Consider the following 14,170-nt stretch of genomic DNA (forward strand, 5'->3'; position numbering starts at 1 on the left):
GATGAGAAAAAAAAATACTTTAAAGATGAAATAAGTAGATATTGAATGAATTGAATAATTGAAGGTTCTGGAAAATTGTATAGCATAAAAATGTTAATATAATAAACTAATAGTGTTTTAATAATTTAAAATAAAGACGAGTATAAAATTTAATTCTCTGTTTCATTGATTAAAATGATATAAAAAAAAATATGAATTTTGTAACATCCTAAAAGTATAAAACCATAGCATAGAATATTCACAATTAACAATATTACAGTTTAGTTCTGAAAGAAAATAGGTACGTTTATGGTCGAACGATTTTACAATAATACTCCAGAATTTAACTTACAAAACAAAAGTCTAGATCGAACGGTTCCAAGACTAACTTACACCGATCGATTATACAAAATGGAACCAAATTCTAACGACCGAACGGTCTTATGGTGCAACTTTCACTTCCACTTCTTCCAAAGCTTCTTCTAGCAAACACTCGCCCCTGCTCACATCCACAGGATGATCATTGCGACAGAAAGAAGAACCGGATGGACAATAAGACAAGATAGAAAAATAGGGTAAGCTTATGTAATTTAATTAATTCAGTAAAACATATATCTCACATAATTCTGATATAATTCAATAGTCAAGCATGCAACAACCAATCATGCATTTCCGACCATAACCATACATCAATGCAGCAATGACCGATCACTTTACTCTGACTGTCCAGATTGTACGAATTATGTGTAGCTACGACGTTTTTGCACCTGGGTGATGTAGTAGCTGGGATGCCCTCAACAGCTGTCGCCCGATGTTAGTTCGTTCCACCCATTTTAACCTTATGGACTAGGACCTCCTGTCATTCTCACACATGACTTACTCCTCTCTACTTGAGAATGAGTAATCACAGAATATCAGGATAAACGCCACCTTAGCATGACCACATTCATACTTTACCATTCCATAACAAATCCTGAGATATTCCTCCCTGGAATACTCTTTCATATCCATACTATTCCATTCATATCACATTTTAAATATCATATTTCATCATCAATACAGTCAAACCGAACCCAGAAAACAAGATCCCATCTTGGGATAGAACTGAAATAGATAACCTAAATCTCAGAAGCAGGAACGAACAAGAGAATACTTTTTAGACTAACATAACCGAACACTTGGTGTAAGACCAAGCAGTCTTTCACTTATCCACAGAATAAGACCGAAGGGTCCATACTAGATAAAACTTTGGCGACACAGAACGTTTACTCGATACTCAACAGTTATGACCGAACGGTCTTTACTAGACAAAACTATAAGAATGTACGAAATGCATATAATTAGACTTAACCTAAAATCATGAAAGCTTTTAACTGAAACCTAAGAACTGAACACCACGAGCTTTTAACCGAACACTACTAAGTTGGACCTAACACTCCTAGTTTCAAATATAAGTACATAATTGAGGATTATGATAAGACCGAGCGCTTGGTTCAAGACCGAGCACTACTGAGCTTATACAATGAAGGAATATATTCTAAATACAAATACATATAACTTATTTTCAACAAAGGATAAATATAATATTTAAGAATTTAAGTATTATTGAATACCTTAACTAAGCTGATTTAAGAAGTAAAAATAGGAAACTATACGTAGGTCGAACGCTTATTTACAAGTATAATAATATAAAACCGATCGGTCATTAACTGAAATTCTCTACAGAAGAAGAATCCAATTCAGAACGAATGCTCAAAGGAAAATCGAACAGTCAAGACTGACTTTCAGAAACAATTACGAAATACTGCAAATTGAAACTCAGACTCTATTCATATCCAATTTTCACCATGTATAACCATCACTCACATACAGACAATCATACAACGACATTTATAATTCATCTCAACCATATATATATATATATATATATATATATATATATATATATATATATATATATATATATATATATATAACATCAAACACCCAAACCAACATTCAAAACAAAGAGTCATAAGTAAATTACAAGCTTCCCTTACCTCTTAAACTTGGCCGAACGCTCACCACCAGAAATCTTAGAATCCTATGGATCACGATTTATGAAACTAAGCCAAACAAAAGACCAGAAATGTGCTCATAATGAGATGATAAACTCATGCAACCAGAACTCGGCTTGCATGTGTCAGAAAACTAACGTTCTAAGAAGATAAGTAACTCACCAGCTTAAAATCACAACTTGATCGGTGCAAAGTGAAGCCCTTAACACCAGAAAGACTCAAGCACTGCCTGAATGATGATCGGATGAAAGAAAAAGTAAGAATTTGTAGAGAGAAGAAGATTGTAGAGAGAATGAGGAGAAAATGAAGAACTCAGAAGGTTGAAGATGAAGGGATGCATGTAGAAAAGTGGCACGAAGTTTGAAATTTCGCTTTAAATACTACCGTCACTAACCGATCGGCCACTCAACGCTGCACATCTGTCTTCCACTTTCTGAATTCCAGAAACTCTAGTACCTACATCTGTCTTCCACTAACAGGGATTTTAAGCGTCATGACAAATTTAGATGTTATCTCTATTTAAAAAAGAAAATCAAAAAAGTGTGTGTGTGTGTTTTCCAAATAAACATACTTGCATATACATTTCTTTTTATCACGAATAAAAGTGGTGGCACATAAAGAATTAACTAAGATGCCATTTCTTTTTCCTTTCTGCTGACACTTACTATCTTTTTAACATCAACTTTACTTCACCTTCTCTAAAATGGAAAAGTACCATTAATTTTAAAGAAAGGTGTTCAAGAAAGAAAGAAAGAAACTCAATATTTAAAGGGAAAAATTTCCCTCCTAGTTATGTTGGTATAGTATTTCATAATGTATCTTTTAATTGTTAAGTCGGGGAAACAGCATATTAGAATCAAGCAAGGAAAGTAGGGTGATGTTAATCAATACTACGAAGGAGAACACAGTTTGAAACGGATTGTTTTTTCTTCTAAAATAAGGTATCTTCATAGTATTACTACTCTTTAGAAACTTAAAAGTTACTAAAATAAATTAACTTTTCTAATAAAGTTGTTTCATATGCATAAACAATACAATCAAACCCTGTTAATATACTTATGAAATTTAATTATCCGTCCTCTGTGATGAAACTTATTGGTCTGTAGAAAGAACTAAAATTTTAAGATAAGATGGATGTGTAGGAGGGGTGGGTGATTATACCAGTTTAGTAACATAAGCGATGAACAGAAGCTATATTACAGACAGTAAGAATACTCTGTATCTGTAACTATATTTTGGTCTGCACTAGTTTCACTCGAATCCAAAAACAATCTAATGTTGGATTAGAGTTTCTTTTTTATAATCTACAAAACAATCACGTGCAAACCATCCATGGTTACTCACTTTTCTTGCTGTATTCACAAATCACTTCTCCATTGAAACTTCAGGTTTGATATCATTGTCGAACATGATCCGTGGCTTGCCCATGCTGAAATTCAGAACCCTTGCATTCATGTTGTACTTGATTAGGCCATCGTATAACATCTTTCTTATGTAGTGCTCTATGTCCGAACCAATCAGACGAAGGGTGTAATCGTTCAATGGAGCACCCTGTTTTGGATAATCACACCTTAGTATTTCAACACACACAACGACCTAAAGCACATATCTAAAATCTCACATCCTCTTTCCTTCCATATTTTGTTAATTAGACTCTCATAAACTGTGACACCAACCTAAGACAAACAGATCGAAGATAAATGAATTGTGTTTAAGGAAAGTACCTCGTAGTGATCAACAAGTTCCTGGAAGTAAGAATAGACCATGTTGCAGGTTTCAGGGTTCCACAGAAACTCATCAGTAGGATCAAGAATAAGGGTGAGCTTATCCATCTGGGTTTGATCAAACTCGAAAGTTACAGGGTCGATATAGGCTGCGAAGATCCTGACATGGCGTGTGGTGCAGCTCAACCACTGCCCTCCATATTCCCTTATCATATTTTTGCTCTTCACATTCACCTGAGGTTCCACTGGCCTTGGTATCGTTCCTTTTGGCTTCGGTTTCTCACTTTTCACTTGTTCCTGCTCTTTCTCCTTCACGTCCTCTGCTTCCTGAACATCGCTCTGTTGTTGGGCTGATACTAAAACTGTTCTCCGGTTTCTGACTTCTCTTCTTCCTCCACTCCAACCCAACATGGACAATTTGGTGGAAACCATGTAGGAGCAACTCGTGGCCATGATTTAAGGATGTGTTGTGCGTTGCTAAGGTTTAATTTCGTGGTGATTGCCTTTATATTAGTTTCCCAGTAGCTTTGGACCTTCTGCTATGGATAAGATTTCTCCTACATAACTCAAGGAGGGAACTTTTTGTGGTCTGCGAATGGATATGGCACTTCCAATTTTACCCATGCACAATCTTTGTTGTATAAATACTTTTAAGTCATATGATCTCAAACAAAGATACAGAAAAGATTATGATTTTTTATTTTTAAATTCTTTCACCACATTTCACTACAAAATATTAAATTTATTAATGTACGATATTATTATCTCTGCTATATATATAAAACATGTTAACAATAATGCCTAAACATCATGTATTCGACGGGTTGAAAATGGAAAACAATATTGAATTTCTTTTTAAGAAAATAGATAGATCTAAAGAACAAAGTAACATAATTTGTAAACAGGGAAAATCCAACTCTTAAATATAATATCTATTTTTTTATTTAAAATAAAAATATGAGCAGAAATATCGTTTTGATCTTTTAAACTTTGGTCAAGTTTGTTAGTGATATTTTAAATTTAAAAGGAAGTAATTTGAAAGTAATCCACGATTTATCCTTAATTTGTGGTAGTTTTAGTCGTCAATAAGAATCAAAAGTGGACAATTTCCAAAATGAAAGATAAAAATTTGATTTAAAATTAAAGGGAACAAAAAATATACTTAAACTTAAAATTTTCAATAACTAGATAAATCAGTATTTAAAAAGTATGCATTTTGTAAATGTTTCTTCACTTTCACATTGCATCTTAATTGAGTTAGAATTCGTGATTGACTAACAAAGCATGAAATACTAACACGGTTTAGTTTATAAATTTAGGGAGGAAGTTGCTGTAGCCTAATTTGGATTGGATGCAGAGCAATGATCCTTACGCTCTAAAATACAACTTGTTCATCTCTTTACCAATATATATTACAAAACTTGATCAAATTGAGATCGTGGAAAAAACCAGAGAAAATAGAGTGACAAGGTGGAACTGGCCTAGTTTCCTCGTTATTAAGTATAGGAGGAGGGCACACCCAAACAACCTCTCATCCTAAATCCATTCAAAACCCAAAGAAGACTTAATCTCCAAAAAGATCAAGTCATGAAAAAATAAAAATCATAGAGCTTCTTCTAGCATTTTGCTAGTGATTTGCTCAGTCAAAGCTTGATGCACGGCTGCAACGGCCTCTCAAGTAGTCCTCCAATGTCAAACCCTGCTCAACACTGCACATGGAGAGTGACTCCTCCACCACATCACGCAGTGCAAGATCTATATGTGACTGCAGATTATCACTAGGTGGACACGCTTCATCATCAACCGTTTCTGCTGCATCCAAACCATTGTTAACTTCTAACCTTGCCCACTTCATTGTTTCAATGTCACCTTGAAGGAGCTTTAAGATCTGTGGTCCAATATAATCAATGCATCACATTTTCAACTAAGGACTAATTCTCTGAATATTTCTACGGCAATCAAACAAGAAGATAAAGTTGTGGCGTGCACTATCAAGATATGTACCACAGGATTTAGGATAAGCAAAAGGCAAACATTCAGGTCATTGTCCAGGAAATTACACTCCATATGCAACGAATGAGTCTATTAGTATTATATATGATATGACATAGATTCCACAATATGCAGTAAAGTCAAAAGTGGACCACTTACAAGGTTCATTTGAGGCCTAGCCCTTGGAGCACGTTTGATACACAGTGTGGCTGCCAACACCATCTTTTCCATCTCCTCATGATCATAGTTATCACCCAAACTAGGATCTAACAATTGTAACACCTTTCCACTATTTAGAATTGGACCTGCCTGCGAAAGTGCGTTTCTGTTATATTTTTTCACAACACATATGATTAGGAAATAGAAGTATTTGAGGTGATGCCATAGCATAGGCCTACAGAAACATACCCACATGACAAGACTCTCTTGGCCTTTAGGATAATCACGGTTTATGGGCCTTCTCCCCGAAAGAAGTTCGAGGAGCACCACCCCATATGCATAAACATCAATCTTATCATTTACTTTGCCGTACATGAAGTATTCAGGAGCCAAGTAACTGCATGATAAGTACAATACATAAAAATAATTTAGGACCATTTCAAATGTATTTTCTCTCTCTCTGGCATGGTTATGCAGGGTTTAAATGTACAAACCCAAAGGTTCCAGCAACATCTGTGCAGGTTATTTGTGATGACGAGGTTGATGCCCATTTTGCCAGTCCAAAATCAGAGAGCTGAAGAAAATCAAGCAGATCATGAGGCTCAATAATACAGAATATGTTGAACTAAAAAGTGATCAAAAGATAAATACCTGGGGTTCAAAATCCTCGGATAATAACACATTCGATGACTTTACATCCCGATGGATCACGGGTTGATCGTCTTTAGAATGCAGATAATCTAAAGCCTCAGCAATACCCACAGCTACCTTATATCTCTCCGACCAACCAAACGCAAGTGATTTTTTCTTATTACCTATTTTGGCAAGGAATAGAAGGAAGTCAATAACAAGCCACATAGAAAAACAAAAGGGGATACATATATATATATATATATATATATAGAAAATGTATATTTGCGTACCATGAAGATTCTCTTCAAGACTTCCCCTTGATAAGAGATCATAAACCAGAAGAAATTTGCCATTCTCAAAGCAGAATCCCAGGAGGGAAATTATGTTTTTGTGATGCAAGGTAGTGATGATTTCGATTTCCAGAATAAATTCCTTCAATACATCTTCGGAAGGCTTTAGAATCTTGACAGCAAGTTCCTTGCCATCAGAAAGGCAGCCTCTAAAAACCTGACTGCTTCCTCCTTTCCCAATAAAGTTTTCTGAAATCACATTAGTGACCACATTAAAGAAAAACCACCCAGTTTGTTACATTGAACTAAGTCAAACTAACTAGGATACAAACCCGGTAAGAAATTTGATGTGGCAGATACAAGATCTTGGTACCCAAACAATCTACAAGTTGAGGAGTACTTCTCGTGAAGGCCCTCCAATTCTTTAGGAATGTTTCTTGAATTGCTTTCTGGCGAAGAAGCAGTTCCGATTTCAGAATCTATTGGAACAAGAGCACCACTTTCCCTATCTAAAGCCGCAGGTTGATCCAGGCTTTGATCACAACTTTCAGGTTTTTCATCACGATCTGAAGCATATGAAATATTTCTAGAAGGTAACCTCATTGCCCACTGGACCACGGAAATCTTGGGGTGCATCAATGATCTATCAGTAGATTGTGTGTCCGATATAATTCTCCGATGTAGTAGTGGCCAACCAGGTTTCAATTCCGTTTCTGCAGCAACAGTAGGTTGCACTTGCACTGGTACTATAGCCAAGGAATTCTCTTTACCATCATCACCAGAAAACCCTTCTTCAGATTGGTTGCAAGAAGGGTCTGGCAATGCCAAGGTTGTGCCACAAATTGAACAGTTCGGTTTTCTAACAGTTTCTGTAGAATCTAGGAAAAACTTAGCTAAACTGTGATCTGAACTTTGGCCAGGTTTCTTCTCATCAGCATCCGTCCCTGAATTGTCATCACTTAGAACTTTTGTATTCTTACTGAGTGTCCAATGAATCGAACCGATCAAACCATTTCTGTGCTGACGATCAATCCCTGCAAAACAAACTCAAGCCTGAGAATTCTGCCGTGCCCGTGAGAATGCCAACAATCAAAACTAAGAACAATCTGACACCTTGTAAGTCAACACTCGGTGGCGAGCTCTCACGCTTGAACACAACTTTCCCATTGTTAACAGCGAGAATACAGCAATCCTTGGACAACTTTTTAGCACAGTATTTAGCTATAAAAGTAGATGACCGGATTCTATGCAAACCATGAGTTGTTCCGACCACAACATGAGTTGCCGTGTAACCATTTGCTTCTCGAACCAAAATTTTCTTCACTGATGAACCACGGCAAATTTTGAGTTTGAGGTCGACCTAACAAAAAAACAAAAAGCATAAAATTTAGTATGTTTTGTTCAGGGACTTCAAACAAGAATCACTTCTACAAACTTCAAAATTACGCTTTTGTTTATAGAAATTAAAAAGGGTCTACACAGAGAACGAAGATTCAGAAATTGAACCTGTTTCAAGTTACAGAATCCTTCATAAACGGCAAGAACAGAGTCAAACGCCTTGACAAGCGAAAGCAGCGAAGATTTCCCGTCTCCATTCACAGTTTCTACGCAACCTCATTTCACCAGTCAATATTCACGTTAAAAAAACAAAAACTTAAAGAAAAAAAAGAAAAAGGAACTGAAATTCCCCAGGTACCCTGGTTCCCAAGAACATGCAGAGCAACCACGGTGTCACCAGGGTGAGCCACTTTAACCAAAGCCCACGTGAGCAATTCCTTGCTGGGGGAGTCCATCTTCACCCCCACTACCACCATGCGGCCACCGGAGCCTCCGTGGGAGGGTTCTCCGGTAGGAGCCGTTTGAGGCATTTTTGACGTTGATCACGATCAGAGTGACGCCGTTTTGTTGGTGGCTGAGTGTTGTCTCAGACAGAGACCGTGGGTGAGTAATACTACTAGGAATTAAGTGAGCTTGTCGTTCTTCTTTTGTGCTGTGTTCTGTTATATGATTTTGGTTTGGTTTGGAACTACTAAGGTTTGTTCGGCTTAACTGTCGTTGGTTCAGTTCGCTTTTGAAGCTCCCACGCCAAACTCTGAAGCTTCTAACTTCTGTTAAAACTATTATTATTATTATTATTATTATTTATATTCATATTTATATTTATATTTATCTAGGTGACTTTCTAAACAAGATGCTACTAACCAAGTTTAAAGCCCTTCGGTTTTGACCACTGACTGGACCCAATTTTCTTCTTTAACCTAAACTTTACTTCTTTTTTTAACAATAAATATTCTTATCTATTCTTATAGATTTATGTATTTTTAAAAAAGTGTCTTATCTTATCAAAATACAGGAAAAAATTTTAAAATGTTAACACTGAATAAAATATGTAAAATACTTGTTCTAAAGTCACTATCATTTAATAATGTCTGCACATAAATTAAACGGTTTTTAATTATTTTTTTAATACTTATTTTTTTCTTTTAACCTCATAAATACTTTACCATATCACTTTCAATATCTTTAATTCTAACTTGAATTTCAATACTGTCCAAGAAAAGCTAGCAGCAATAAAAAATATCATATTATTACATTCATAATTTATCATCAATATAAAATACAGTTTCTGTTAAAATATTTATTAATCATCATTAATGCTTTATAATATAAATTGTATATTATTTGTATACTTATTTATTTTGAATTTAATTAATTATTTAAAAATACTAAAAAATCTGTAAGGCGAAATTAGTGAAACATTATTTTAGATATTCAGATTATAGGTCAATTAGTTGCGTTGAAATCGAATCTCTCTTGAATTAGAATTAGGTTTTTAAAAGTTTTGAAATGAACGAAGGATTTTCTGAAATGAAATATGGATAAGAAATTTGATTGATGGTGGGATACCTAATGTAGGACAATTATTTTTATTATTATTATTATTATTTTATGATAGAATAGAATATTCCGTGTATGAATAAGAAATTACAAATTGCTGGTCTTTTATTTGGTGAAGGAATAGGAATGAGTTTTGTTACGTCATTCTCATTTGAATAACATCACGCTTTAATTTGCTTCGTTTTCAATCATTGTGTTAACATCCATATACGAATTTTTCACGCTTTAAAGTTGCTTCAGAGCCTTTTATTCAGTGTCTTTTTAAGTTTTTATTAGGTCATTTTTCACGTTCTCATATTTCATTATTCAACAACCATTCACACTGTTTTATCTTCCTTCACTTCATCAAATCTCATTGCAGCTATCACAAACGTTAAAACCATGTCCAAATATCTATAAAATATTGTTTTTCTTTTCTAAATTGTATATTCATGTATGAACTGAATTAAAATTAATATTCATATCAATATTTTTCAGAACATCAAAATTCCATTCCCACTTTTTTATTTTAATATAATTTTAATTATTGAAAAAATGAAGAGTTTTAAATGCATTTTCTATTTTACTTATGTTAAAAACATTCCTTTCAAGAGACGTGTACTGGTTGGTTTGAATAGTAGACAGCAAACCGTTAGCTAACGAATTTTTATAAACACTTAATTTCAAATATAATTAAGGATCACGATTTAATTTAAAAGCTTATTGAACTTATGCTTGTTAAGTAAGCACTTACCAAAATAAGTTAAATTAATTGTTTGTTATATGATGTAAGTTGTTATCATACGCTATCTTAGAAAATTTATTCAAATATACAAATGTTAATTATGTCAAAAGATATATCTTAAAAAATGTAAGTAGAGTCTTCTGAACAAAGTTATAATATGACATTTGAAATATAATTGAAACTCAGTAACAAAAAGTTATTGTATCATAAGATGGAGAAATATGTATATGTGAAGAAAATAGTAATATCCCATTTTTAACCGTAAATATGGAATTATTGTATGAAAATGCACTTATAAAAAACAATATCTATATCGGTAGAATTATTTGATTTTTCAACTATTTCACTCTCATCTCTCGCTGGAGCAACCGTAAAGAATGTCTCTCTAAATTCACACCATTAAGGTAATCATCGCAAAAGAGAAAACACACATAAAGACAGACAGCACAAAAAATTAAGGGTAAGCTAGTGGTAGAATAGTTCATCATAATTTAATAAATATTTCATTATACATTATATTACACACATAATAAACATATATCATAATCACATCACAACATTTGACTTGACTCATCCGGATAGTATAAATGTTGAACTATGGTGGTTCCTGCACTTGTGGTGGTTTCTATTGCTTTGCATAACCCTTGCTAATGGGTTTCACCCTACCACTCATAAGATTAGTCCTCAAACGCTCTTTTGCCAACTGAAGAAAGGCTCCTCAAGCTAAGGTCTCCTGCTACTACTCTCTATGACATAACCATCCATCTCGACTTAAGTTGGGCTTATTGAGTGTCAATATAACCCAACAATACAAAGCTCCATACATTCATACAAAAACAACACATGGCACTACCATGTATCCTCTCCACGAGAATCATGGAATTACATCCATCAATCATTTACTTAATCAACCACATATTCATCATCAACCTATCCCTCTCATAATCATATATATATATATATATACACACACACACTTCACACAAACATGGCATACTATCACAAAAAAACCTTTGATTATACATTAAAAAATAATAACATAATTTTTCATGGCATCTTGATACTCACATTTATGTAAGGAAAACAACTCTGAAACCCTCACCAACAGCTCTGGAAGGTCCAAAACCCCCAAAACGACCTAAAGAACGTCTAAAACGGACATCCAAAACCCTAAAAGCCCCCTTGAAACTGGTGTAGTGGTGCATGACAGGGCTTAGCGTTGGCACCTCTGGAAATGGGTGCTCAACGCCCAATTTGGGCGCTCAGACGCTATCAGTAAGATCAAGACCCAATTTTCTCACTTTAAACACTTTGTCCCCTAACTTCTAAAGGTCTCTAGGACCCTTCAGACCTTGAGAAAACTTTGAAAACCCTCATATAACTCAATTTGACACTTTAAAACCCAAATTCACTTTCACAAGTTACTGAATTTCAATTCTACACTTTCTAACCCACATATCAGTTTACCTACTACATAGACAAGTCTAAATACACTTGCTAGCACCCTCCAACACCTCAGTTCCATCCCAACCTTCCTACTTTCAGTTCTCAACACCTAAAACCTCTAAAATGGATTAAAAACTCAACTTATGAAGCCAATATCACTTGCATGATAGATTTTACTGATTTTAGTACCTAGACAAGTCCTAATAGATATAATAACAGACCTTCAACCATCCAAAATAGTTTATACTCACTACTTCAAAATCTCACTACTCAAAACCCTTTTTTTACACCAAAAACACTTGAAAACTTCAACTATAAACCCTCCATTTGCTACATAACAGCTTTCAACCATCTAGCCCTCCTAACAAGTCCCAATTTACCTCATGAAAGCACCTAGACAATAGTTTCCTCACCTCAGCCCCAAACTATCAAACTCACACATACAAACCTCTATTTTAGGCCTAACACCAAAGAATTTCACCATTTCTCATCACAATCATTTTGAATTCAATTTCAAATAACAACACAACTTCATAACAACATAGAACATCAATTTCACATTATTACAATCACAAACACTTCATAATACCAAATATCGCTATTTACACCTAACCAATACTATATTACTATCACAATTTCATATATCAAATATATCATATTATTCGTATATATTCTATTTTAATATAAATAAACACAATCTAAGACAAATCTAGCTTCCCTTACCTTGCAATAAACTGCCTAACTCAAAGAAACGTTCTGCCGATTGCTTGAAACGCAAGGAATCTTTAGACGAACCTATGACACAACAAATTGGAAACGGACATAGTCCTTAGAACTTTAGATCAACCAAGAACAAGAAAGGAAGGCCAAATGATACATGCAAAATAGTTTCCATGCATGATCATGGCCCAAAGCTAAAAGGTAATAATGAGTAGAAAGTAGACCTTGACGCCGTGATCGTCTATACACTTCCTAATCGTCAAACAGATGACTTAGGAGCCCTAACTCTTAGAAAGAAAGTAGAGAACTCTAAAAAAGTGGTTTCTAAAGATACGTTTTAAAATAATAAAACTCGTTTATAACAAAACTATTTATAACTAAATCATTTAATATTAAAATATCCGAGTCTCACTATTTTTAAATTATCATCACTTTTAAAATACTATTTTTTTTGAAGTTTTACAAAAATTGACAAGATATATAATAAACTATAAATTTAGTAATAATAATTAATTATCTCAAGTTATTAATCATACTATTTATATGAACTAGAGATTCTTTTTATCTAAAGAAAAAAAATCAACTAGTAATTTCGATATTGTTTTTTTTTTCGTATGCATATATTATATCATTTTTACCTTACATAAATTATATCTTTCTTTCTTGATAACTAACAACATTGACTTATCTCTCTGTTCTTGAGAGAAGAAGCATCAAAACTGGTGAATTTGGCGACAGAATAAAGAGCTGGCTTCATTGCTCTATTAAGTTTCTCGTCTCTTGGATGTGTTTGTTTTGATAAAGGGAGATTTGAAGGAGTGAAAATATTGATGAGAATGAATGGAAAGAAAATGAAAGTAAAAGTTGTTTAAATTAAGAAAAAAATGGTAATGAAAAAAAAGAGAGTCTATAGTATAATAAATAAAAAAAGTTCTAATTAATGAAATTATAAAATTACAATTTAAGATGATAAGTTATTTATACTCACTATCCATGTTTTATTAAATAATTATTTCTTTTATTATTGAAAAACTCTGCTCAAAAAATTTTAATTAGTTATTTTATTTTTCTTTTGATAAAAAATGTCAAATTGTCATTTAACTTTTTTTAATCTCAAATTGATCTCAATTTCTAAAAAATTAATATAATTAAATCATTTGTTTTAGTACTACCAATGTTAAAGAAAATATTGCATGTCACTATGTAGTTTATTAGACTTTTATTAATTTATTTTTTAACTTTTTTTGAAAAAAAAATTAAACTTGTCAAATCAAAGTTATGTCACGTAACATTATCAATGTGAGGTCACTAGAGGTGTCAATTTAACCCATGGTCCCAGGGTCAGTCTCTACCCTATTATTGAAAAAAACCATATTTTAAGAAGCCCCTCAAATAGGGGGTCATAAAAAAGCCCCAACTCCCAAAGCCCCCTCTCAAGTGGGTTAGGGTCAGGGTTAAAGTGAGTTTAGCCCCACCGCAAAACTTTAATTAAATTTTAAAAGCAATATAATTTATTGTAATTTTATTCTCTTATATATATATATATAT

General features: G+C 33.6%; 2 protein-coding genes across 18 annotated transcripts; both read right to left on the reverse strand.

Moving 5' to 3' along the window:
* Positions 1-206: 206 nt before the first annotated feature.
* Positions 207-4,290, reverse strand: NDHM (subunit NDH-M of NAD(P)H:plastoquinone dehydrogenase complex). Of its 17 annotated transcripts, none has more exons than XR_015784323.1 (6): positions 3,761-4,290; positions 3,381-3,587; positions 2,431-2,498; positions 2,199-2,261; positions 2,019-2,084; positions 207-478 (listed from the first exon to the last, which is right to left on the reverse strand). XR_015784323.1 is itself a non-coding variant. In XM_088106766.1 (3 exons), exons 1-2 carry the CDS (start codon positions 4,211-4,213, stop codon positions 3,402-3,404), a joined length of 639 nt encoding a protein of 212 aa, XP_087962892.1. In that variant the 5' UTR covers positions 4,214-4,289; the 3' UTR covers positions 207-478; positions 3,381-3,401. The 17 variants fall into 17 exon arrangements, 2 of the variants coding, with proteins under 2 accessions (XP_087962892.1, XP_047155311.1); XR_015784321.1 differs by having other exon boundaries at positions 2,199-2,265; XR_015784319.1 differs by having other exon boundaries at positions 2,199-2,265; positions 2,421-2,498.
* Positions 4,291-5,074: 784 nt separating this feature from the next.
* Positions 5,075-8,923, reverse strand: LOC124826521 (protein kinase STUNTED-like). The gene is made up of 10 exons (XM_047299353.2): positions 8,531-8,923; positions 8,341-8,438; positions 7,948-8,194; positions 7,167-7,868; positions 6,835-7,083; positions 6,563-6,726; positions 6,406-6,485; positions 6,161-6,308; positions 5,912-6,061; positions 5,075-5,648 (listed from the first exon to the last, which is right to left on the reverse strand). Exons 1-10 carry the CDS (start codon positions 8,700-8,702, stop codon positions 5,400-5,402), a joined length of 2,259 nt encoding a protein of 752 aa, XP_047155309.1. The 5' UTR covers positions 8,703-8,923; the 3' UTR covers positions 5,075-5,399.
* Between the last annotated feature and the right edge of the window lie 5,247 nt (positions 8,924-14,170).

This window comes from Vigna umbellata, chromosome 2, assembly GCF_029865625.1.
Source record: "Vigna umbellata cultivar VRB3 chromosome 2, Vumbellata_1.0, whole genome shotgun sequence".
NCBI lineage: Eukaryota > Viridiplantae > Streptophyta > Magnoliopsida > Fabales > Fabaceae > Vigna > Vigna umbellata.